Below are 22109 nucleotides of genomic sequence, written 5' to 3'. Positions count from 1 at the left end.
TACGGCTCCCATGAGGCCGTGGGGCCCGCATGCGCACGAATGTGCAGGGTCCAGAGGGGCGCCCCACCCCCTCGGCGCGCCGCCTGCAGGGCTTGATTGGCTGCGGCGCGTCACCAGTGGTGGGCTTTGATTGGCTACGATGGCGGCCGAGGCGGTTTCCGGCAGGGGGCGGTGAGAGGAGAAGCAATATGGCCGCGGGGAGCGGAGAGGGGCCGCAGGAGATGATGGAGGGTGAGAGCTCGCTGCGGAGGTCGAATCGGCTCGCCGCTCCGGCAGCGCCGTTCGGCGGGAGGGCTGCGGGAGGTGGGGCTTGGGGGCCCTCCGCGGCCCAGCATGCCCCGGCTGTGCACGCCGAGGGCGGCTACCCCGCGGGGAGCGGGGCCCTGGCTGGCCATTCAGCTATGAGGGGTGGGACGTGTGCCGCCTGGGGCATGGCGTGATGCTTTCCCCCTCTCTGGGGGCTCCATGACAAAGAGGTGGAGGAAGAGGTCGGTTTGTGACCGTGACGCAAAAAGCTAGGGATAATACGTCAAAAATACCTTGCGTGACGTCGCGCTTCCAGAAGAGAGTAAATAAGGGAGGGGGAGTGGGTGGCGGGGGGAAGGAGGAGTGAGGAGCTTCAGGCCCTCACGGTCAGGGTGAGTTGTGCCTGGGTAAATGGTGAAGGGGTCTCACAGGTTGTTCTGGGGAGGCAATTGCTTTTATCTGCAGAGGTCTTTTCAATTTTTTTTTTAATGCCTTCGCTTTTTTGTGTCATTGGTACTATTGTACATGATACTGATTTTTTTCTGAAAGCCTTTAAAATGTAATAGTTCTAATTCCATTTCCATAATCTTTGGAATTGCACTTCATTGATCTAAGAAATTTCCTTTTTCCTCCAGTCTTCTTCCCAGATTGTTGGTTTTAGGAAGATGTGATGGGAGGAAAAAGTGCATCCAAAATCAAAGTAGAAACAAGGGGTAAGAGGCCTTTTACTTAAGACTAAACCTTTCATTTAGTTACCTTAGGATTTCTACTAACTGCGTAGCGGTAAATGTGAACCCTGGTTATTATGTCTGCTTGCTACTCCTTCCCCTCGACTCTCTGCTGGAAATAGCCTAACTCTGCTGCTCTGGCTCTTACGCAGTTGATAAGCGGATGGAGTCGGAGGAGTCGGGGGACGAAGAAGGGAAGAAGCAGGCAGTGCGCTTAGTGGCAGACCTCAGCCAGCAGAGCCTGAGGGATGAGCAGAACGGCGAGAACTCTGCAGGTACCTTCCCCACCTGCTTGGTGGCCTCAGGAAGTGTCTGTCTCATCTGCGCAGTGGCGTGCGCGTAGCAGCCCTTTGTGTTTCTTGTGGCTGCCTGGTCATAGACTCGTAGAGTGGTGGAGGGTGGAAGGGACCTTTGACGCTCGAGCCCAACGCCCCTGCCAGAGCAGGGTCCCTCAGGGCAGGGCACCCAGAACACATCCAGGTGGGTTTGGAGAGTCTCCAGAAAAGGAGACCCCACAGCCTCTCTGGGCAGCCGGCTCCAGCACTCTCACAGTGAAGAGGTTTCTCCTCGTGTTGAGGTGGAGTTTCCTGTGTTCCAGTTTGTGTCTATTGACCCTTGTCCTATCACAGGGCACCCCTGAAAAGAGCCTGGCCCCTTCTTCTTGACAGCCAGCTTTCAAATATTTATAAACATTAGTAAGATCTCCTCTTGGTCTTCTGTCCTCCCATCGCACAGCCCCGGGTTTCTCAGCCTGATGGTTATCTCGGTGTCGGTGAACAAAGTAGATCTGCCCTAGAGCAATGTTCTCTATAAGTAATGAAACTGTAGTCTTCTCACTGATAGAATGAAGCTGACTTCTTTTTATGGAGCCCCTGATACCAGACCTTTTGTCTTTTTTTCTCCCTCTTTATTTATCCATCCATTGTGGAGAGCTCTTTTACAGATCTTTAGTATTGAAATGCAGAGCAGTTTTATTCCTTCTGGTTTTTGGTGAATGCAGAAACTTTCTGTGGAAGGATGCTGGAAATGTTCTTTAGAAGCAAACAGAAGCAGCTCTTCAGAATTCTGATTTAGTGCATTCATTTTTTTTACCTAAAGCATTGCCAAGTTCTTTTGGAAGGCAAAGTTCTTGACCTTGTTGGAGAGGTCCCTGCCCACTGCAGGGGGCTTGGACAAAATGACCTTTGAGAGGAGGGTTGGAGTAGGTGATCTCTAGGATCCCTTCCCACCTAAGCCATTCTGTGAAGGGCTTGCTTCTCAGTAGCTTGCATAGAATTAGTCAGAGCGGATCTGTTTCTGAAGACCCGATATGGTCTGGGCTCCTAGCTGCTAGCAATGGGAGATGAGATGGCATCCGTTCCACAGAGATGTTCCTGCCACTGTTGCTGGTGTGGAAAATGAAATGAAATAATGCAGCAAACTTTTATCCTTTTTTCACTGTTTATCTACTGAGCCTTCCTAGTTGTAGCCTTGCCCATTAGAGCATGCAAAAGGAACTTGCAAACTACTAAAACTATTATGAAAGTTACAAAACCTTGTTTCCTGATTACATGAACTCTTAACCAGGTCTCATTCAGTGTTGACTGTAAAGAAACCTCTGTAAATTAATAAGAAGTGTACACCCTGTACATCTGAAACACTGCCTGGTTAATACACCTCTGCAGGTCAGGCTGTCACACTTCCCTTCACATGCCTGTAACTTGGAGCCCTCGTGCAGGTGGTGTCGTTTAGCTGGGTGGTTGAGGTTGTATCTTGTATGTTGTTCCCCTGCAAATGATGATATTAAAGAAATACCTCAGGTGGTCTGCTTTCAATTCAAATGAAAGCAGAAAAAAAATGTTCAGTAGGCATAAAGGCAAACACATGGGGGTACTGATGAATGAGAAGGTCGCTGAGGGCACTCCTGCAGCCCTCAGGCAGCTGTGTGCTGGGCTGCAGCCAGAGCAGTGTGGTCAGCAGGGCAGGAGAGGGGATTCTGCCCCTGGGCTCTGCTCAGACCTCACCTCCAATCTTGCCTCCAGGTCTGGTGTCCCCAGCAGGAGAAGCACAGAGCTGCTGGAGAAAGTCCAGAGGAGGCCACAAAGATGCTCCAAGTGCTGGAGCAGCTCTGCTGTGAGCACAGGCTGAGGGAGCTAGGGCTGTGCAGCCTGGAGAGGAGAAGGCTCCAGAGGGACCTCAGAGCTGCCTGCCAGCACCTGAAGGGCTCCTGCAGGAAGGCTGCAGAGAGACTTTTGCTGAGGGTGTCTGAGACAGGCCATGGGGGAATGGTGTGGAGCTGAGGCAGAGCAGGGTTAGAGTGGAGGTGAGGAAGGAACTCCTCAGTATGAGGGTGGTGAGTCTCTGGCCCAGGTTGCCCAGGGAGGCTGTGGCTGTCCCCTCCCTGGAGGTGCTGGGTGGGGCCTTGAGCAACCAAGTCTAGCTGAGAGGTCTCCTTGGGCATGGCAGGGGTTCAAATAGATGATCTCCGAGGTCCCTTCCAACCTGAGCCCTTCTGTGATTTGGTTGCTGAATTACACTGAGTTCTGTTTAACTTAATGATTGTAATTGTTACTTCTTCCAAGCTCTTAGGATTTTGGAAACCTCTGCTAAAGCAGAGACCAAGCAGAGGAATAATTTTGGAATGCTTGAGTTAGCTTCTACAGCCAGATTTGAGTTTCTCAGCTGAAAGGAACATGAAGAGCTCTCCACATAGTTCACGGAAGATCGTGAGGAGAAGGAGGTCAAGCAGCTGAATTTTCAGTTTCATTATTTAATAGTGAACTCCAGTCTATGAGGGATGGAATTCTCCAAGGAAGTGTCTCTAACTTAGCTGTTGATAATAGCTTTCATCCATTTGAGGTTAAAAAAGTGTAGCTAGGCCCTGAGTGGCTGTAAATGCTTGTGATACTGTGAAGTTATGTAACGAGTTACAGAATTTGGGTTTCCTGAATGCTGTGAGGTTTTTTTTTTCCCCCACATCTGCAAAGCTCTGTAGCTTGCAGGCACAAAATTCACTTGGGTAACTGTACTGCCAGAGCAGTGTTTGTTCTCTTGAGAAACCTGCTGCATTAAAAACTGTGGGCTGAAGTGCTGTTTGCTTGCTTACTGTATGCAAGTGAAATTGTGGTACTGTTTGCAAAGTGATTGTGGAGAGGTCAGTGTAGGGTGTGTTCTGTCTAGGTGGCTCATAAATAATACGTTGGTTGGCAGTTGAGGCTGTTCAGCCAGGAGAGGAGAAGGCTCCAGAGAGACATTAGAGCAGCATTCCAGTACCTGAAGGGCTCCAGGAGGGCTGGGGAGGGACTTTTGACAAGGGCTGGGAGTGCCAGGATAAGGAACAATGGCTTTGAGCTGGGAGAGGGGAGATTGAGACCTGCTGGTTCAGCAAAGCTTATGATAAATTCATAGAGTGGTTTGGGTTGGAAGGGACCTTGAAGATCATCCAGGTCCAGCCCCAACTTTCCGCCGGAGCAGATTGCTGAAGGCCTGGAACACCTCCAGGGAGGGGGTGAGGAAGGCTGCTGCAAACAGGACAAAGCAGAGCCCTACCTGCACGCTGAGCACAGTCAGGTTTGTCAGTGCATCCAGGTTCTGCAGTTTGGTGATTTTGTTCTTCCCAAGGAACAGGCTGTCAAGAGTGGCCAAGGTGTCGATGTTCTCAATTGCCTGCAACGTGACAACAGGAGACATTCACTGCTGTGATATACAACTCCAGCTTCTCCCTCTGCCTGGCATTTTGTAGCCTTGGCCCCTGGAGCTGCACCCCTGAGAAACAAGCCTGGGAATCCAACACAAGGTGTGCACGAGGCAGGGCCCCCACCATGACCCAAGAGCGGAGTTAAGTGCAGTGACAGCAAACCTCACCCGTGTGACAGGTGGCTGGTGGCACTTTTTACTGGTGGGTTTAGTGAGGGCGGTATTGCTTTGTCCCAGCTGCTGCCTTCACTGGCCAGGTAGCAAGAGCTGAGAATGAGCAGGCTCAGAGAACAGTGACAGTGACATTCCCTGAGCCATGAGGTGTATCCAGAGCAGCAATTACCAACTTGGCAAGCATGAATCTGTCACTGCTCAGCAGTGATGGCATAGCACAGGCAGAGACAAACTGTTCAGCTTCTCTGCACAACGCTTCTGCATATCCAGTTCTGGTGCCCCCGGCAAAAGAAGGGCACGAGGCTGCAAAGGAGGGTCCGGGAGGGCACCAAGATAATCACAGAGGGCAGGAGAACCTCCCCTGTGGGACCAGGCTGGGAGAGTTGAGGCTGTTCAGCCTGCAGAAGAGAAGGCTCCAGGGAGACTTCATCTGTCCAGTACCTGAAGAGGCTCCAGGAGAGCTAGGGAGGGCCTTTGGACAAGGGCTGGGAGTGCCAGGACGTGGGACAATGGCTTTGAGCTGGGAGTGGGGAGACTGAAACAGGAGGTAAAGAAGAAATTCTTGAGAGTGGGGGTGGAGAGAGACTGCCACAGGCTGCCCAGGGAGGCTGTGGCTGCCTCCTGCCTGGAGGTTTTGAAGGCCAGGCTGGATGAGGCCTTGAGCAGCCTGTGCTGGTGGGAGGTGTCCCTGCTCATGGCAGGGGATTGGGACTGGATTATCTTTGAGGTCCTTTCTAACCCAACCCATTCTGTGGGTCTGTGAATTGATGTGACTAGAACCAGTTCTGTTTCGTGTCTCGGAGGGAAAGCTTCGTTCGCTGGCCTGCGTCGATTGGTCTGTGTTGTCAGTTCGATACTCGCTCTGCCTGCTCCACAGGTAGTGTTTCATACACAGTGCATCAGCTGATGGAGAGTTGGCCTCGTTAGGTCAATGCAAGTGCCTCTGTGTTTAGATTTAAATTGCTTTTGCGTGATTGGGTTCTGCGTGCCCGAGCTGGAGTCCCGTGCTGCCAGGACTGGTTGCCCAAAGCCCTGTGGCAAAAACAGGAGGGGGTGACCCTTCACCATATCCTGGAGCAGAGCATTTAACACGTTGCCACAACCAGATGTGTGTAAGTCTGTGATAACACACAGAATCTTCTAGAGAAGCCTGCCAACCAAGCAAGGTCAAAGGTTTATTTTCTTTTTCTTGATTTTTGTTGCTGTTTTGGATACTTGTTTGATTGGGTTTTTTTACTGAATACATGACTGGTTTTACTTTTGGACAGCTTTAGGGAGAAAGTCCTTCACCATGAGCACTAACTTACTGCTAATACAAATTAGTACAAGGCGAATAGGTTGGATTTTTCATGTGGTATCTGAAATACCTGTTCTTCTGCATTTGGGCTATATTCCTCTTGGCTGTAAATTCACCTAGGGTGCCTGCTTGGCATGGAGGACTTTGTGCTTGAAGCCTTTGCACCCTGCAAATCAAAGAAATGTATCCTTGGTAGCAGCAGCATAGAGTATCCCACTCCCTGCTGAAGTGCATAGCTCCTGATGGAGAAGAAAGCTGTGAAAATGCAAGTGTTGTCCATTGCTAGAATGCTGGCAGGCAGCATTCTATGGTCCCGTGATATATGTTGTGCATGTCAGTTCTGGTGCTATTTCTGTGCTGCCATTTAATGTCACCAAGGCTACCAGCTCATTTTGCATCCCCCAAATACAATTTATGCTCCCTGTGAACTGATGCTGTGAGGAATATTAAAAGAGGAGTGGCAAGGATTGCTTTTCAGTCTTGTGTGAGTTACTTCAGCTAGTGCCTTTTCAGGTTGGAATGCCCAGGCAAGAGCAAATTCAGCAAGGGAAATGATGGTGAGTAGAGCTATCAGAAAGAGTTTGATGGCAATATTGAGAATTGTAATGCTTGTGCTCTCCAGCCTTAAATTGGTACTTAGAGTGCCAAGGAGCACTTGTGGGACAGCTGGCATTCACAAGAGTGTTGTGGTATTAGTAGGCTAGAAAAATTATTGCTACTTCCAGGTTAATGAGTGAGCTTGCCTGTAGTAACACAAGAGTTAATGCAAAGCCTTTGGGGTCTGCCTGTAATTAAAGTTCTTGGGGGTTTTGGCAGTACATGCAGAGCTACACATGTGAAGTGCTTGCATGTTCTAGGTCTGGTTTGCAAAGTTGAATTAGGCTTCCTTTGGAAATTGGTGCAAACAGCCTTCAGTAAATGGGAATCAGGTATGAATTATTCAGCATGACTTTATCCTGTAGACTTCACTCCCTCTTGTGCTGTGGTAGCAGCATAGCAAATATTGGGCTGTCTTGCAGAGCTGGAAAGGCATTTCCCAACACTGTAGTGTGATAGCCATTGTTTTCTAGCATATTAGTGAGTTCAGGCAAACAAAAGAAGGGAGATTGGTGCAAAAATATGCACAACGTTGACCTAAATACTGCCAGCTTATGAAAGGAAGGGGAAGAGTGGGGTTGCTGAGGTACTCAGTCATTCCTGGTACTAGCACTAGACAGTTTAGATCCCTTCTTGGTCATGTTTTCTTAGGTAGGAGGAGGGGTAGTGGCAATTTTGAATCATGTCTCTTCAGAGGGGTGCTGGCCCGAACTGTGAAGCAAAGGAACCCTGCCCATGTCAGGCTTCAGCCAGCAGCACTCCGCAGCCATGCAGGCAGGCTGAGGAAGGTGCTGCTCGCTCTTTTGCATCTGGGCATCAAATTCTGTTCTTTAGAAAGCTTTTTTTTTTTTTATTCCCCATGAGTAGCTGTCACAATGAGAATCAAAATAGGCAAAATGTGTTTTTAATGTGGCAGAATATCTGAACTGTGTTGTGTGTTTCCCTCTGAGAAGCGTTTGCCCCCTTTATCTTCCTGAATGGGAGCCCTTGTTTCCTCACCTTCAGCAGGCAGCAGAAGTTTATAAAGTATGTTGCATCTTCTGCAGGAGAAGCAGAGACACCAGTGGACATGGAGACAATTAGCCTGGACCCAGAAGCTGAGGTAAAAAACAGATTTTTGTCCTTATGGGCTTTATAGGGTGGGAGGAAGAGGTAGACAAAGGCAAGTATTGAAACCTGATTAGAAGATCTAATTCTCCCAAAGGGGCTGGCTACTAGTCTTTGCCAGAACTGGTTCAGAGCCTTTAGAGGTGAAGTGGAAGTGTTTTATTCTTAATCAGCAGCTGAAACATTTTGTCAGTAACTTAAAATTGCAAATGAAGCTTGCAGGTGCTGAAAGTGAGGCTGTGCTGCAGGCATTCTGGATGGGCTGGGAGCTTCTGTGGGAGTGTTTAATGAACTGCTTGCTGCTGTCAGCCCTGTGGGGTAGAATCACCTGGTTGGAAAAGACCTTGAGGTCATTGAGTCCAGCCATAACCTAGCATCTCCCTGTACACAACTGCAGCCCCTTAACCAGCCCCTGTGCTTTGGTCCCTGCAGCCTCGTGAGCCTGTTAGCTGGGGAGCTCTTGAGCTTGGGAGGGAAGTGCTTGGTTTTTCTTGGACTCACTGACCAGCAAAATGAACATCAGGGGCTGGGCAGCGTAAATGTGAACTGGATCAGGTCATAGCCACTGCAGAGCTAACTTTCACAGAACCACCAGATTATTTGAACTGTCACTGGTTCCTGGTCATCTGTGGCCTCAAACTGGCAATAGCAAGGTGTGTTCCTGTTAAGCCCTAGCAAAGTGGGCAAGAGAATTTTATGCAATACTTTACTCATGCTAGACAGCAGAATTTATCTGTTTCAGTAAATTCAGAATTTACTGCAGAAGGTTTCTATGTTTGAGACCACTCAGACTCAGGAGTGAGTTGTGGCCTTCTTGCAGAGGCTGTGTTCACAGTTGACAAGTTTAGGCCACAGGCTTATAAAATCTTGTGCCGAACCCAGTCTTCACAAGCCCTTTGAAGTGAGGTTTCAATGAACAACACTGTTCTGAAACACCTGCTGGATCCCTCCATTTCTCTTGCAGGATGTTGACTTGAACCATTTCCGAATTGGCAAGATTGAAGGATTTGAGGTGCTGAAGAAAGTGAAGGTAACAGTCCTGAGGAGTGTCTGTGGGAACTGGAGATTTTGCATACCTAACCTGTAAGAGGACAGATAGGGCACTCTCTTTTTGGCTGAGATCCTAGTGAGTTCACTTCATGTGTAACTGAAGACGGTAGTTTTACCTCCTTGTCAAGTAGTAGTAAAAACCCTGGGGTTTTGCAAGTTCTTTTTGGAAGTGGGTGAGAGGCAATGCACGAGGACTTGTCCTGAGACATACATTCAGGTTTAACATAGCTGGAGCAGCTCTGTTATGAGGACAGGCTGAAGGAGCTGGACTTGTTCAGCCTGGAGAAGACTCTGAGAGGGTCTTACAGCTGCCTTCCAATATCTGAAGGGAGCCTACAGGAAGGCTGGGGAGGGACTTTTCATGAGGGCATTTAGAGACAGGACATGGGGGAATGGTTTGAAGATGAGGGAGAGTAGGCTTAGGAAGTTCATCCATATGAGGGTAGTGAGACTCTGGAATAGGTTGCCCAGGGAGGCTGTGGGTGCCCCCTCCCTGGAGGTGTTCAAGGCCAGGTTGGATGAGGCCTTGAGCAGCCAAGTCTAGTTGCGAGGCATCCCTGCCCATGTCAGGGAGTTTGGAGTAGATGATCTTTGAGGTCCCTTCCAACCTAAGCCATTTTGTGGTTCATGTAGATTGGAAAGGACCTCTGGAGGTCTGTAGTTAACCTCTGCTCAAAACATGTTGCTTAAAGGCTTCTCTAGTGAAGCTCCTGAGTATTTCCAGCCTCTCTGGGCTGCTGTTAACAGTGTCTGACCATCTTTGTGCTCAAATAGATTTCCTTTGTTAGAAGTGAAATAAGAGAAAGTTCTATTTTAAAATACCGACCAAACTTAAGGGGGGAGGCTGGGGGGGAAGCCCCAGAAGACGTTCCATGCTGTGGCTCATGCATTTCTCCTGTTTGCTTTTCCCCTTCTCCCCAACCCTCAGACTCTGTGTCTCCGCCAGAATCTGATTAAGCGCATTGAAAACCTGGAGCAGCTGCAGACCCTGCGGGAGCTGGATCTTTATGACAATCAGATTCGGAAGATTGAGAACTTGGAGTCTATGGTGGAACTTGAGTGAGTCTGGGGGAATTACTAAAAGGAGATTGAGGGTGGTTTGCCACTCACCAAGTTACTCTCGCTGTGCTCGTTCCAGTGCTTACCATCCAGGCCTTCCTTGTGATTCATTTGGGTGCTCTGAGCAGGAGAATCTGTTCTCCACCGATACTAAACCTGTGCAGTAAGCAGTCAGCCGTAAAGGAAACGTGCTGTGTAAAGCAGCAAGTGTGGTAGGTGGGTGCAATTCCTGTGCAGGTGTGGGAGCCCTCAGGACCCCCTTGCTCTTGGTAGCCAGAGCTCTGTATGACAGCTTTCTATTCCTGCACAAAATGGCAGGAGATTTCAGGAGACATGAGGACTGTTTTGGAAGGGTGTCAGGGAAGGAGTTTCTGGCAGGTTTTTTTTTTCCCCAGTCTCTGGCAATTGTTTGCTTACTCGGAGACCTGACCTACTTCTCATGCTTGCAGGAGGCCTTGGTGTTGTCCTGTCATAGGCAGATCTTGTAGGCAGAGATCTTTCCCAAGGAATATGAATTAGCTTCCTCCCACATTGGCAGCTCCACTGCTGGACAAAAGAATGTCTGTCATCTGCATGCATAACAGATCACTCCCCCCCACCCCCAAGTATTTTGAAAGCCATTTTAGTTGTCATTTCTGATCAAAAGAAATGACACTTAGGACCTTTAGCCTCAAGGCCTAGCAATGTGCTTGATCTCTGCAGATAGTGAGGTTCCCCACCAGTTCAGCAGTGGCACTTCCAGAATCGTCGGTGCGTGGTGGACTGAGGAATCCTTTGGTTTGTTTTCCTCCAGGATCCTGGACATCTCCTTTAACATTCTGCGGCACATTGAGGGACTAGATCGGCTCACTCAGCTGAAAAAACTCTTCCTTGTCAACAACAAAATCAGCAAAATAGAGAATCTGAGCAACTTGCAGATGCTACAGATGTTAGAGTTGGGATCCAACCGAATTCGGGTAGGCTTGCTCTGCATGATGATAGCTGAAGAATTTTGCGCTCTGTGGCCCGGGGTTAGCCTCTTCTGAAAGTGCAGTGCCCTTTGCTGGTGGTTGTGTTCTCTCTTCTTCTAATCATTTAATGGGTAAGTGCTTATTGCTGCACATCCTGGGTCTTTGAATTAAGTATGCACGTAGTACTTGGCTGCTAGATCACTGTTGATGAATTCTCTCCTGCATCCCTTGTGTGTTTCCCTTTGCAGAGTGTGGTTTCCATCTGACAGACAGCCAAACCTATCCAAAGTAGCAGTTGCTGTTTTCCCTTCCTGAAGTCAGGCACTGTGTCCATCAAATTAGTGAATGCAAACTTAATCCTGTAATTGATAACTGCTGCATCAGTCTCTCTCAGAACAGGATTTACTTGAGGCTTTGCTCTGGACTCCACTGTACCATGCTGACTGCTCTTCACAGAATCACTGAATAGTTTGGGTTGGAAGGGACTTTAAAAATCATCCAGTTCCAGTCCCCATGCTGAGGGCAGGGATACTTCCCTCTAGATCAGGTTGCTGAGGGCCTCATCCAACCTGGCCTTGAACATCTCCAGGGAGGGGGCAGCTACAGCCTTTCTGGGCAGTGTGGGTTGTTTAAAAGGGCTTGTTGGGACAGGATGAGGGGCAGTGGTTTGGAACAGGAACAGGGGAGGCTTAGGTTGGGCATCAGGAAAAAGTTCTGCACAGTGAGGGTGGGGAGACACTGGAACAGGCTGCACAGGATGTGGTTGAGGCCTTGTCCATGGAGACATTCAAGATAGAATAGGATTAACCAGGTTGGAAAAGATCTTTGAGATCATCAAGTCCAACCTCTTATCTAACACCATCTAATCAACTAAACCATGGCACCGAGTGCCTCATCCAGGCTCTTCCTAAACACCAGGAGCAGGTGCAGGAGCAGGGAGGTCATTCTCCCCCTGTACACTGCACTGGTTAGGCCGCACCTCGAGTCCTGTGTCCAGTTCTGGGCTCCTCAGTTTAGGAAGGAGGTTGACTTGCTGGAACGAGTCCAGAGAAGGGCAACAAAGTTGGTGAGGGGCTTGGAACACAGCCCTGTGAGGAGAGGCTGGGGTTGCTTAGCCTGGAGAGGAGGAGGCTCAGGGGAGACCTCATTGCTCTCTACAACTCCCTGAAGGGAGGTTGTAGCCAGGAGGGGGTTGGTCTGTTCTCCCAGGCAAGCAGCACCAGAACAAGAGGACACAGTCTCAGGCTGCACCAGGGGAAGTTTAGACTGGATGTTAGGAAGAAGTTCTACATAGAGAGAGTGATTGGCCATTGGGATGTGCTGCCCAGGGAGGTGGTGGAGTCACCATCCCTGGAGGCGTTCAGGAGACTTGATGGGGTGCTTGGTGCCATGGGTTAGTTGTTTAGGTGGGTTGCATTGGTTGATGGGTTGGACGTGATGATCCTGAAGGTCTCTTCCAGCCTGGTTTATTCTATTAAATTCTATACCACCAGTGATGGTGACTCCACCACCTCCCTGGGCAGCACATGCCAATGGCCAATCTCTCTGTCTGGGAAGAACTTCCTAACCTCCAGCCTAAACCTCCCCTGGCACAGCTTGAGACTGTGTCCTCTTGTTCTGGTGCTGCTTGCCTGGGAGAAGAGACCAACCCCCACCTGTCTACAACCTCCCTTCAGGTAGTTGTAGAGAGCAATGAGGTCTCCCCTGAGCCTCCTCTTCGCCAGGCTGAGCAACCCCAGCTCCCTCAGCCTCTCCTCACAGGGCTGTGTTCCAGACCCCTCCCCAGCTTTGTTTTTATTTAGAATAAACCTTTATTTAGAATAAACCAAACCAGCTTGGAAGAGACCTTCAAGATCATCACATCCAACCCATCAACCAATCCAACTCACCCAAACAGCTAACCCATGGCACCAAGCACTCCATCAAGTCTCCTCCTGAACACCTCCAATGACGGCCACTCCACCACCTCCCTGGGCAGCCCATTCCAATGGGCAATCACTCTCTCTGTGTAGAACCTCTTCCTAATATCCAACCTGAACCTCCCCTGGCGCAGCCTGAGACTGTGTCCTCTTGTTCTGGTACTGGCTGCCTGGGAGAAGAGACCAACGCCCTCCTGGCTACAACCTCCCTTCAGGGAGTTGTAGAGAGTGATAAGGTCACCCCTGAGTCTCCTCTTCTCCAGGCTGAGCAACCCCAGCCCCCTCAGCCTCTCCTCACAGGGCTGTGTTCCAAACCCCTCACCAACTTTGTTGCTCTTCTGGACTCGTTCCAGCAAGTCAACCTCCTTCCTAAACTGAGGAGCCCAGAACTGGACACAGGACTCGAGGTGTGGCCTAACCAGTGCAGTGTACAGGGGCAGAATGACCTCCCTGCTCCTGCTGGCCACACTGTTCCTGATGCAGGCCAGGATGCCATTGGCCCTCTTGGCTGCCTGGGCACACTGCAGGCTCATGTTCAGCCTACCATCGACCACTACCCCCAGGTCCCTCTCTGCCTGGCTGCTCTCAGCCACTCTGACCCCAGCCTGTAGCTCTGCCTGGGGTTGTTGTGGCCAAAGTGCAGAACCTGGCACTTGGATGTGTTCAATCTCATGCCCTTGGCCTCTGCCCATCTGTCCAGCCTGGCCAGGTCCCTCTGCAGAGCCTCTCTACCCTCCAGCAGATCAACTCCTGCCCCCAGCTTGGTATCATTAGCAAATTTACTGATGATGGACTCAGTGCCCTCAATCCAGATCATCAATAAAGATGTTAAAGAGCACAGGGCCCAGCACTGATCCCTGGGGGACGCCACTAGTGCCTGGCTGCCAGCTGGATGTGGCACCATTCACCACCACTCTCTGGGCTCAGTCTCCAGCCAGTTCCTAACCCAGCTCAGAGTGCTGCTGTCCCAGCCAGGGGCTGACAGCTTGGCCAGCAGTTTGCTGTGGGGGATGGTGTCGAAGGCCTTGATGAAGCCCAGGTAGACCACATCCACAGCCTGCCCCACACCCACCAGGCAGTCACCTGGGCATGGAAGGAGGTCAGGTTGGTCAGGCAGGACCTGCCCTTCCTGAATCCATGCTGGCTGGGCCTGATCCCTTGGCCATCCTGTAGGTGCTGTGTGATTGCACTCAGGATGACTGTTCTGTCACCTTGCCTGGCACTGAGGTCAGGCTGACAGGCCTGGAATTCCCTGGCTCATCCAACCAGCCCTGCTTGTGGATGGGCACCACACTGGCAGCTTCCAGACCTCTGGGACCTCTCCAGTGAGCCAGGACTGGTGATAAATGATGGAGAGCGGCTTGGTAGCATATCTGCCAGCTCTCAGCGCCCTAGGATGGATCCCATCTGGTCCCATGAGCTTGTGGGGATCCAAGCAGCTAAGGCGGTCTTTAACTACCTCCTCCTGGATCACAGGGGAACTCCTCCCTGTCTCCATCTGCCAGCTCAGGAGGCCACTTGTCAGGAAGACATTCTGTCCTGTTACTAAAATTTGAGTCAGTGAAGGTGTTAAGTACCTTTGCCTTTTTTGTTGTCCTTCACAGCAGAGGCTAAGATCTAAATGGGCTTTTGTGCCTCTTAATTTTTTTCCTACATGACCTAGCAACATCCTTAAACATTCCATGGGTCAACTCTCCTTCCTTCCCAGATGTTTTTCCCATAATTCACTCAGAAGCTCGTTGCCCATCCAGGCTCTCTCTTCTGGGGCTCATCTCCAGCACATTGGCGCAGCCTGGTCTGAGCCTTCAAGGGTTCTGTCTTGAAGCAGGTCCTGCTCTCCTGGACCCCTTTATTTTTAAGGGCTGTTTCTCAAGGAACCTTCTGAGTTAGTTCCTTAAGTAATCTGAAGTCTGCCCTCCAGCAGTCCAGAGTGGAGGTTTTGTTGCTGCCCCTCTTAGCTTGACTGGATATTGAACACTCAATTATCTCCTGGTCACTGCACCCCAGACAGCCTCCAACCACATCTCCCACCAGCCCTTCTCTGCTTGTAAAAGGAAGGTCAAGCAAGGCCTTACCCTTGGTAGGCTCTCACAGCACCTGGGATAAGAAGCTGTCCTCCATGCACTCTAAGAACCTCTTAGACTGTCTCCCTCTAGCTGCCCATAGAGTCACTCATCAACCTCTCCATCCTGGTTGGGTGGTCTGTAACAGACTTCAACCAGGATGTCAGCCTTGTTGGCCTTCCCTCTAATTCTCACCCACAGGCACTCAACCTGATCATCCATGGCATCTAGAGCCCTCCTGATGTACAGGGCCACCCCTCTACCTTTTCACCCCGGCCTGTCTCTCCTGAAGAGCCTGTGGCCATCAATTACAGTACTCCAGTCATGTGAGCCATCCCACCACATTTCTGTGATGGCAGCTACATCATAACTTTCCTGCTGGAAAAAGGCTTCCAGCTCCTCTTGTTACCCGTGCTGTGTGCATTAGTGTACATGCACTGATTTCAGCCCCTTCCCCCTTCAAATCTAGTTTAGAGCCCTGCCAATGAGACCTGCCAACTCCCTTCTTAGAACCCTTTTCCCTCTGTGGGATAGGCTGTTCTCATGTGCTAGGAAAGCTGCTTTGAAGTCTCCCTGGAGCCTTCTCTTCTGCAGGCTGAACAGCCTCAACTCTCCCAGCCTGGTCCCACAGGGGAGGTTCTCCTGCCCTCTGTGATTATCTTGGTGCCCTCCTGGACCCTCCTTTGCAGCCTCGTGCCCTTCTTTTGCCGGGGGCACCAGAACTGGATATGCAGAAGCGTTGTGCAGAGAAGCTGAACAGTTTGTCTCTGCCTGTGCTATGCCATCACTGCTGAGCAGTGACAGATTCATGCTTGCCAAGTTGGTAATTGCTGCTCTGGATACACCTCATGGCTCAGGGAATGTCACTGTCACTGTTCTCTGAGCCTGCTCATTCTCAGCTCTTGCTACCTGGCCAGTGAAGGCAGCAGCTGGGACAAAGCAATACCGCCCTCACTAAACCCACCAGTAAAAAGTGCCACCAGCCACCTGTCACACGGGTGAGGTTTGCTGTCACTGCACTTAACTCCGCTCTTGGGTCATGGTGGGGGCCCTGCCTCGTGCACACCTTGTGTTGGATTCCCAGGCTTGTTTCTCAGGAGTGCAGCTCCAGGGGCCAAGGCTACAAAATGCCAGGCAGAGGGAGAAGCTGGAGTTGTATATCACAGCAGTGAATGTCTCCTGTTGTCACGTTGCAGGCAATTGAGAACATCGACACCTTGGCCACTCTTGACAGCCTGTTCCTTGGGAAGAACAAAATCACCAAACTGCAGAACCTGGATGCACTGACAAGCCTGACTGTGCTCAGCGTGCAGGTAGGGCTCTGCTTTGTCCTGTTTGCAGCAGCCTTCCTCACCCCCTCCCTGGAGGTGTTCCAGGCCTTCAGCAACCTGCTCCGGTGGAAAGTTGGGGCTGGACCTGGATGATCTTCAAGGTCCCTTCCAACCCAAACCACTCTATGAATCTATGAAATGAGTTATAGTAACATGTAAGCCTGTTGTTTGTAAGGACCCCAAGAAGACAACTTTCAGGCTACAGCTTTCGATGGGAGGGTCAGAATCTGATTCTTGCACACTTAGAGCCCCTAGACCCCTGGACCTTCCGTTGCGCATCGGTGGTACAAAGCTCAAAGGAACTGAGCTCATGAGATCAGTGTGCACCCGAGCAGACCCTTTCCCCTTCCCAGCCATACTTCAGAGAAAAGCCTTTTCTTCAGGGAGTCTCTTGGGGTTTGGTTTGTTTGGATGCCCTTACAGCACTGCTTCCCTTTCAGAATAACCGCCTGACCAAGATCGAGGGGCTGCAGAGCCTGGTGAACCTGCGCGAGCTGTACCTCAGCCACAACGGCATCGAAGTCATCGAGGGGCTGGAGAACAATGTGAGCAGGCTCTTGCTAGCTGTGCCTGACCTCTTGCCCTGAGCTGCTCTTATCAGTAGCTGTGCTTTTCAGGAAGGTTTTGTTCCTCAGCTTTCTCCACTTACATGTAGGGTTCTGAGTCCCTTGGAAAGACCTCAAAGATCCAAGTATTTGTTGTGTTAAAGTACCTTGTGTAAGTGGAGCTCCTCCTTGTGTTGTAAATTGGTTTTGTGGCGAGGTGAAGCACAAGATGCAATTAATGCAGGAGCCTGGCTCATGCCAGGACACAGAGGTGTTTGGGCAAGTCCGGAGGAGGGCTACAAGGGTGATCCAAGGGCTGGAGCAGGTCTGCTGTGAGCACAGGCTGAGGGAGCTGGGGCTGAGCAGCCTGGAGAAGGCTCCAGGGGGGCCTTAGAGCCTCAGGGGAGGTTCAGGTTGGATGTTAGGAAGAAGTTCTATACAGATCCTGGGATGCATCAGGAGAAGTGTGGCTAGCAGGTCGAGGGAGGTGATCCTCCCCCTCTACTCAGCCCTGGTGAGACCCCACCTGGAGTACTGTGTCCAGTTCTGGAGCCCCTATTACAAGAGGGATGTGGAGGTGCTGGAACGTGTCCAGAGAAGGGCCACAAGGATGATCAGAGGGCTGGAGCACCTCTCCTGTGAGGACAGACTGAAGGAGTTGGGGCTGTTCAGCCTGCAGAAGAGAAGGCTCCGAGGAGACCTAATTGTGGCCTTCCAGTATCTGAAGGGGGCCTACAGGAAGGCTGGGGAAGGACTTCTCAGGATCTCAGGTAGTGATAGGACTAGGGGGAATGGAATGAAGCTGGAGGTGGGGAGATTCAGGCTGGATGTGAGGAGGAGGTTCTTCACCATGAGAGTGGTGAAGCCCTGGAATGGGTTGTCCAGGGAGGTGGTCGAGGCCCCGTCCCTGGGGGTGTTTAAGAGCAGGCTGGATGAGGCTCTGTCCAGCCTGATCTAGTGTGGGGTGTCCCTGCCCATGGCAGGGGGGTTGGAACTAGATGATCCTTGTGGTCCCTTCCAACCCTGAATGAAACTATGAAACTATGAAAGAGTGATTGCCCATTGGAATGGGCTGCCCGGGGAGGTGGTGGAGACGCCGTCATTGAAGGTGTTCAGAAGGAGACTTGATGGGGTGCTTGGTGCCATGGGTTAGCTGTTTGGGTGGGTTGGATTGGTTGATGGGTTGGACACGATGATCTTGAAGGTCTCTTCCAACCTGGTTTGGTTTATTCTAATAAAAGTTTATTCTAATAAAGAGCTGCCTGCCAGGACCTGAAGGGATCCTGCAGGAAGGCTGCAGAGAGACTTTTGCTGAGGGTGTCTGAGACAGGCTATGGGGGAATGGTTTGAAGCTGAGGCAGAGCAGGGTTACAGTGGAGCTGAGGAAGAAGTTCTTCGGTATGAGGGTGGTGAGACTCTGGCACAGGCTGCCCAGGAGACTGTGGATGCCTCCTGCCTGGGGGAGTTCAAGGCCAAATTGGATGAGTCCTTGAGCAGCCAAGTCTAATTGAGAGGTGTCCCTGGGCATGGCAGGGAGGTTGGAGTAGATCATGTCTGAGGTCCCTTCCAACCTGAGCCACTCCAGGATTCTGTGTGTCCCTATGCCCTAACCACTGCCTGCAGAGGAGCCGAGCACCCCAAGCCTGCTTTTCCCCACGCACAAGGTCTTGCACTGAGCAGTTTGCAGAGGAGATAATGACATTCCCAATTTGCCTAGAGAAGAGATAGAGGGGGGGAAAAAGAAAGAAGGAAAGCAGGCTAAGTGATGCCTGCCCTGGATATTCAGCTGCTGCTGATCTTGCCCCCTCCTCCAGGAACAGCGTAACCCTAATAATCCTTCTAGCACCCTGTAACGAAGGCTAATAAACACCTCAGGGGTTTGCTTGAACAAAGGATCTTGGCACCGGCCATAGGAAACCCCTAGCCCGTGGCTGGTATGGGGGAAGAACAAGTAGCAGGATGTGGGTTGCCCACCTGAGACCCCCCCAGCTCAGTCCCTCTGTGCCCCCCTGCCTGGTTTCCTGCTCCCCTGGGGGTTTCTGGGGTGAGGGACTTTTGGCAAGGGCTCGTAGGGACAAAAGGAAGTGGAATGGCTGTGAGCTGGAGGAAGGGAGATTTAGATTGGAGATTAGGAAGAAATTCTTTCCAGTGTGGGTGGGGAGGCACTGGTACAAGCTGCCCAGGGAGGCTGTGGATGCCCCTTCCCTGGCGGTGTTCATAGTCAGGTTGGATGAGACCTTGAGCAACCTGGGCTGGTGGAAGGTGTTGACGGGGGTTGGAACTGGATGATATTTAAGGTCCCTTCCATCCCAAACCATTCCATGATTCTGTGATCTTCAGCCATGGAAATGCTGCTGCAGCCTTTTACACAGCAGTTTGTAGGTAACTCTCGGTTCCTTTTGATAGGACATCAACTGGAGCTGGAAGTAGGAGGGAACGAACTGTGGCATGTGGCTTTCCTTTGTGTTAGTATCCATTTGAAGAAGCCTGTAGCATTTTCATTCTCACCCAACAGTAGATGATATTGTCAGAGAGCAGAGACAATCTGGAACTTAGCTGACTCTGTAAGGCAGAAAAAATCCTTTTTCTGGAACTCTTGAATTCCCTGCTGCAACAAGTTTGTTCAGGTCTGCTGCTGAAGAGGGCATTTGTGATCTGATTTTTAATGGAGCACTCTGCTTCATGTGTTCTGAGGAAAGGCTCACTCTTTAGGAGCCCTTGGCTGTGAATTGCTGTCAGACTAGTGATTGCTTTAATTTTTGTCATAAGGCTTCTGGGCTGTCAGTAACCCAGCTTCATTAAAAGTAATTGTCCTTGCTACATACATAAGCAGGGAGAGTTCTTGTGCTGCATGTAAACAGCTGGCAATAGTTTTTCTTTGCTTCCCACAGTTTCCAGCTCTGGGCTTGAAAAAGTGGGAGAGAGAAGATGGGAAGAAATTTTGGTCTAATGTTTTTGTGTTTGCTTGTCTAGAACAAACTCACAATGCTGGACATAGCATCCAACAGAATCAAGAGGATTGAGAACATCAGTCACTTAACAGAGCTGCAGGAGTTCTGGGTAAGCATAGGATGGAACTGTCCCTGGAATGTCCCTACAGCAAGTGAACAAAAACCTTCTGGTGAGGAGCAATGGGAGGGTGGTGTACATCTATATCTCTGAGTAAGCTCAGATTCACAGATTGCACTGGGTTGGGAGGGACCCTCAAAGGTCATCTTGTTCAACCCCCTTGCACTCAGCAGGGACACCTTCAACTAGATCAGGCTGCCCAGGCCCAAAAGGAATTTGATCTTGAATGTCTCTGGGGATGCCCCCTCGATGGAGGTGTTCAAGGCCAGGCTGGATGAGGCCTTGAGCAGCCTGGGCTGGTGGGAGGTGTCCCTGCCCAAGGCAGGGTTTGGAGCTGGATGGTCGTTAAGGTCCCTACCAACCCACTCTATGATTATCTGCCAGGCAGCAAACAGTGAACAAAGTTTCCACTTCACTGTGGATGGCCGAGGTGAGGAAGTTGTTCTTGAATGGGGGCACAGCTGATCCATTGCTGGGGTTTTTTAATGATTATTTTTTGTTATTGCTGTTAGTGTTTAAAGGTGATACTGCTTTAGTCACTGCTTCTGCATCCAAAAGCAAAGGATGGCTGAAGTCTCCAGGTTGCCGGCAGTTGGAGCATCATCCCCTTGTAATTCCTCTGCAGTGCCAGCAATGAGGCACCTCCTAGGCTTGATCCCTGGATCAGGGAGCTTGGCACTTTCTGGAGTGGAGGAACAGTTTTGGTGGGAAAGTGATGTAGAGGGGGGAGGAAAATGCCACTTTTCACATCAGTTTGGGACCAATTTTAATGTTTCCTGGGAAATCATGAAAGTAAAGATTTCAGTGTAAGAAGATCTTGGCAGTAAACATTTCTAGCCCTTAAATGTGCAGTGGATCAACTGGGACACTGTTGTAAAGAGACTGTCTCAATGTCTTGCAGGGTGTTTTATCCTAATTCATAGATCACAGAATGGTTGGGTTGGAAGGGACCTTAAAGATCATCCAGTTCCAGGCCTCTGCCTTGGGCAGGGACACCTCCCACTAGACCAAGTTACTCGAGGCCTGGATATGCTCTCAGAGGGGTGGAGCCTTTGATCACTACCCCAGGACAGTGTAGGGATGGTTAGCGAGGGCCTGCCTGGAATGTCTGACAGGAAAGCACAGCTGGGAGGCTCCAGGGGGAAAAGGGTCACATAGCCAGGGCCATCTCACATGTGCATGAAGACTGTACAGTGCCACTGCCTTGGGCTTGTAGAAATCCTCCTGTGCGGTGGCTCTGTGGCGAGGCTGCTGCTAACCAGGCTTAGCTTGCAAGTATCTGTTGGTGTGAGCCTCCCCTGTATGTGCCGTGCAGATGAATGACAACCTGGTGGAGAGCTGGAGTGACCTGGATGAACTGAAAGGAGCCAAAAACTTGGAAACCGTCTACCTGGAGCGAAATCCCTTGCAGAAGGACCCCCAGTACCGGCGCAAAATCATGCTGGCCCTCCCCACTGTCCGGCAGATTGACGCCACCTTTGTTCGATTCTAAACCTCCTCCTGCTGCCCTCCTTGGAGAAATGTCCCAGCTGGGTTTTCTATCCACTTAACCACACAGCCCAAGTCTTCAGTACACTGTCACAGAGCAGATGGTCAAGAAAAAGCACTGAGTACCAGATCCTGTGTACGATGCACTCATTGTTTTTGAGATGTTGTTGTTATTATTATTAAATCTTAATATGGAGACTTCTCTCCGTTTCTGCCTCTTGCTGGTGGGGGAGGTTTGGCCAGCATCATTGCCGCAGACTGAAGTCACCTGGAGCCACTTGCTGACTTCTCTTGGCTCTGTGACACAGCTTTGGGTTAGTGACATCCTTGCAAACATCACTGCCAGATCCAGTCACAGTGGTGGTCTGTCAAAGGATGAAAAGATGGGGAACACCGTTCATGTGGGGCAGAGTCAGAGAGAGACACCCATCCAAGTCACCCTCAGAGCTGCATCCGCTCCTTCTGCTCTGTCAAACGATAGAAAACTACAAGAAGAAATAAATGGGAAGGGTGATTGATTGGTGGTGCTTTGATTCATTCTGATCTGTGGTGGATTTGAATCTTTGGAAGCCTGGAATGAATCCCTTTGCCTTCAGCAGGAGATCAGTAGCATTAAACAGGACAATGTGACCCTGTGGAAAATTTTGCAGGTTCCATTTGTGGGCTGTTTTCCTTTTACATGCCCAGCCCAGCTCCGCTGTGAATTAAGATACCACAGAAGTTGCTGGAGGTGGTCAGGTGACACTGGGCTTCATGGTGGGAGCTGCACCCCACCGTGCTCCTGAACTGGGGTGATTGATTCACCTCAGCC

The 22109-nt window shown here is 50.6% G+C and overlaps 1 protein-coding gene across 4 annotated transcripts; it reads left to right on the top strand.

The window, feature by feature from the left end:
• Positions 1-130: 130 nt before the first annotated feature.
• Positions 131-21500, top strand: LOC137457572 (protein phosphatase 1 regulatory subunit 7-like). 4 transcript variants are annotated; one of them, XM_068169449.1, is made up of 11 exons: positions 153-231; positions 882-959; positions 1127-1249; positions 7764-7819; positions 8789-8854; positions 9803-9933; positions 10727-10889; positions 16062-16178; positions 16637-16741; positions 19715-19801; positions 21126-21500. In XM_068169449.1, exons 2-11 carry the CDS (start codon positions 917-919, stop codon positions 21300-21302), a joined length of 1068 nt encoding a protein of 355 aa, XP_068025550.1. In that variant the 5' UTR covers positions 153-231; positions 882-916; the 3' UTR covers positions 21303-21500. The 4 variants fall into 4 exon arrangements, with proteins under 4 accessions (XP_068025551.1, XP_068025550.1, XP_068025553.1 ...); XM_068169450.1 differs by lacking the exon at positions 882-959 and having other exon boundaries at positions 131-231; XM_068169452.1 differs by lacking the exon at positions 16062-16178.
• Positions 21501-22109: the final 609 nt, after the last annotated feature.

The sequence above is a fragment of the Melanerpes formicivorus genome, unplaced genomic scaffold (assembly GCF_026170545.1).
Source record: "Melanerpes formicivorus ecotype bairdi unplaced genomic scaffold, bMelFor1.0.p_v2 SCAF_183, whole genome shotgun sequence".
Lineage (NCBI taxonomy): Eukaryota > Metazoa > Chordata > Aves > Piciformes > Picidae > Melanerpes > Melanerpes formicivorus.
Note: the sequence above shows the minus strand (reverse complement) of the source record. Positions and strands in the feature narration are given on the sequence as shown.